The sequence below is a fragment of the Rattus rattus genome, chromosome 16, assembly GCF_011064425.1.
Source record: "Rattus rattus isolate New Zealand chromosome 16, Rrattus_CSIRO_v1, whole genome shotgun sequence".
Taxonomy (NCBI): domain Eukaryota; kingdom Metazoa; phylum Chordata; class Mammalia; order Rodentia; family Muridae; genus Rattus; species Rattus rattus.
Window position 1 is genome coordinate 31,292,807 of NC_046169.1, and position 2,500 is coordinate 31,295,306.

A 2,500-nucleotide genomic window follows, 5' to 3' on the forward strand; every position below is an offset into this window, starting at 1 on the left:
CTGGGACTAGTCTCCAGGACCCGAGCCGCTTGCCTCCGCTGTTATCACAAATGAGCTCGTGCTGGGGAGATGGTTCTGATGGTTGCTCCTTTGTTCTTTCACTAATCTATTTGCCCAGTTTAATATACTGTAGGAAATACGAGGGATCAGTGAAGAATGTCTTCAAGAAGAAAGTAAATACCATTATACAAACTGCATGATTAAGGTAAGTCCAAGAGTGGGGTCAGAAGCTGTCTTGGAAAAGTTTAAAATTCATCCCTTTTTTTCACTTTTTAGTGGGGTCCTTCATTTCCTTTGTGTCCATTAGGCCGTGAATCCATATGGAACGGGCTCCAGCAGCTCAGGCTCCTTCCCATTAGTCCTCACAAAGCGGGCTTCTCTGGGTGGCACAGGCTGGCACTTCAGCTGAACCCAGGTGCCCTTCTCTTTGGCTTCCTTTTTCTTCTGATCGTTATCCTTCACCCGCTTCAGGAAGCTGTCTGTGCTCTTTGAGTGCTTGATATACTCAATCCGCATTGATCCTCTTGGCCAGAATCTTGCCCTTAACTTTCTTGTTTACAGTGATGCCAACAACGTGCTGGGTGACATTGTAAACTCTTCCGGTTTTGCTGTGGGGCATTCCTTTTTGAACAGTGCCCATTCCCTTGATGTCTACAACATCAATGTTGTCATGTAGATTCGCATGTATGTGGCCAAAGGAACAGCTCCATGTTTCCTGAAAGGCCTAGAGAACATATACCAAGTACCTCTCCTCTTTCCTTTTGTGTTTGTCATTTTGGTGAGTTACTGGAAGATGGCTGCCACGGCCGAAAGCAAATTCGTCCTTTCTTTAGTTTGTGTTTTGAGACAGGGTCTCTCTATAGTCCTGGTTGTCCTGAAGCTTGATACGTAGATTAGGATGCTCTAACTCAAAGAGATCTACCTGCATCTATTTCCTGCAGGCTGGGATCAAATATGTGCACCACCATCCCTGACTAAAAATTATTTCATTGATTTATTGATTGTGTATGTAGGTGATCATATACACCGTGTGCCCTAGTGCATGTGCAAAGGTCAGAGAACAACTTACAGGACTCAGTGTTCTCTTTCTACCGAGTGGGTACTGGGGATTGAATTCAGGTTGTCAGACTTTGTGGCAATGGCCTTTACCCACTGAACCATTTTGTAGGCCCCATCTGAGACTCCCTGCCCCCAGTATTGGCGACTCCCTGAAGCTTGTGTTTGCATTTAGAACCTAGAAGTTCAGCTTCGCCGAGCCACTGATGAGATGAAGGCGTACGTCTCTTCTGATCAACAAGAAAAGAGGAAAGCAATTAGGCAAGTGATTTGTGATTTCTCTGATTGACTCCGTGTCTGCACCTACAGAGGGTTTCTTAGTGAGATGGGAGCACACAGTATTTTAGCTGTCGGGTGAGATGCTAAGCCGCTGTTGAAGGCTGAGTCTGACGATATGCTGGCCCTCCTAACAGGGTAGGAGTGCGTGCGATTGTACTCCTTGCTTGCTTTTTTCATGTGCTAAACATATATATTTATATAAAGTAGAAAATGTGTCACTTAGCCACTTCTAAGTATGCGATTAGTGGCCCTGATGACATTCACCATGCCGAGCCATCAGCACTGTCTGATTCCAAAGCCTTTCACATTTCATTAATCATTAATCCCACTCCAAGCCCCAGGAATATATGTGTTCTCTCTAAGCATTAGCATGTTAATGTCCTCTCTTTAAGCACACATGGCTGGGACTCTGGTCATCTACCTGTTAATTGTGCAATGTGACAACTGCCTTTTAGCTAGAAGCATGTGGCTGCAGTGTGCAGCCACTGCACGTGAGACCGTGTGTAACAGTGCAGTGAGGACGAGTGTAACACTGCAGTGAGGGACCGAGTGTAACACTGCAGTGAGGACCCAGTGTAACACTGCAGTGAGGACCGAGTGTAACACTGCAGTGAGGACCGAGTGTAACACTACAGTGAGGACCGAGTGCAACACTGCAGTGAGGACCGAGTGTAACACTGCAGTGAGGACCGAGTGTAACACTGCAGTGAGGACCGAGTGTAACACTGCAGTGAGGACCGAGTGTAACACTGCAGTGAGGACCGAGTGTAACACTGCAGTGAGGACCGAGTGTAACACTGCAGTGAGGACCGAGTGTAACACTGCAGTGAGGACCGAGTGCAACACTGCAGTGAGGACCGAGTGTAACACTGCAGTGAGGACCGAGTGTAACACTGCAGTGAGGACCGAGTGTAACACTGCAGTGAGGACACTGCAGTGAGGACCGTGTGTAACACTGCAGTGAGGACCGAGTGCAACACTGCAGTGAGGACCGAGTGTAACACTGCAGTGAGGACCATGTGTAACACTGCAGTGAGGACCGTGTGCAACACTGCAGTGAGGACCATGTGTAACACTGCAGTGAGGAGCTAGTGTAACACTGCAGTGAGGAATCGTGTTGCACACTGCAGTGAGGGACAAGGTGTGTAACACTGCAGTGAGGACG

General features: G+C 47.6%; 1 protein-coding gene across 1 annotated transcript in view; it reads left to right on the forward strand.

The window, feature by feature from the left end:
- Ift81 (intraflagellar transport 81) overlaps nucleotides 1-2,500 on the forward strand; it is a 96,874-nt gene that overhangs the window by 84,124 nt on the left and 10,250 nt on the right. The window contains exon 17 of the mRNA XM_032886783.1: nucleotides 1,232-1,328. Coding sequence (XP_032742674.1) covers nucleotides 1,232-1,328 — 97 coding nt within the window. The remainder of the gene's footprint in view (nucleotides 1-1,231; nucleotides 1,329-2,500) is intronic.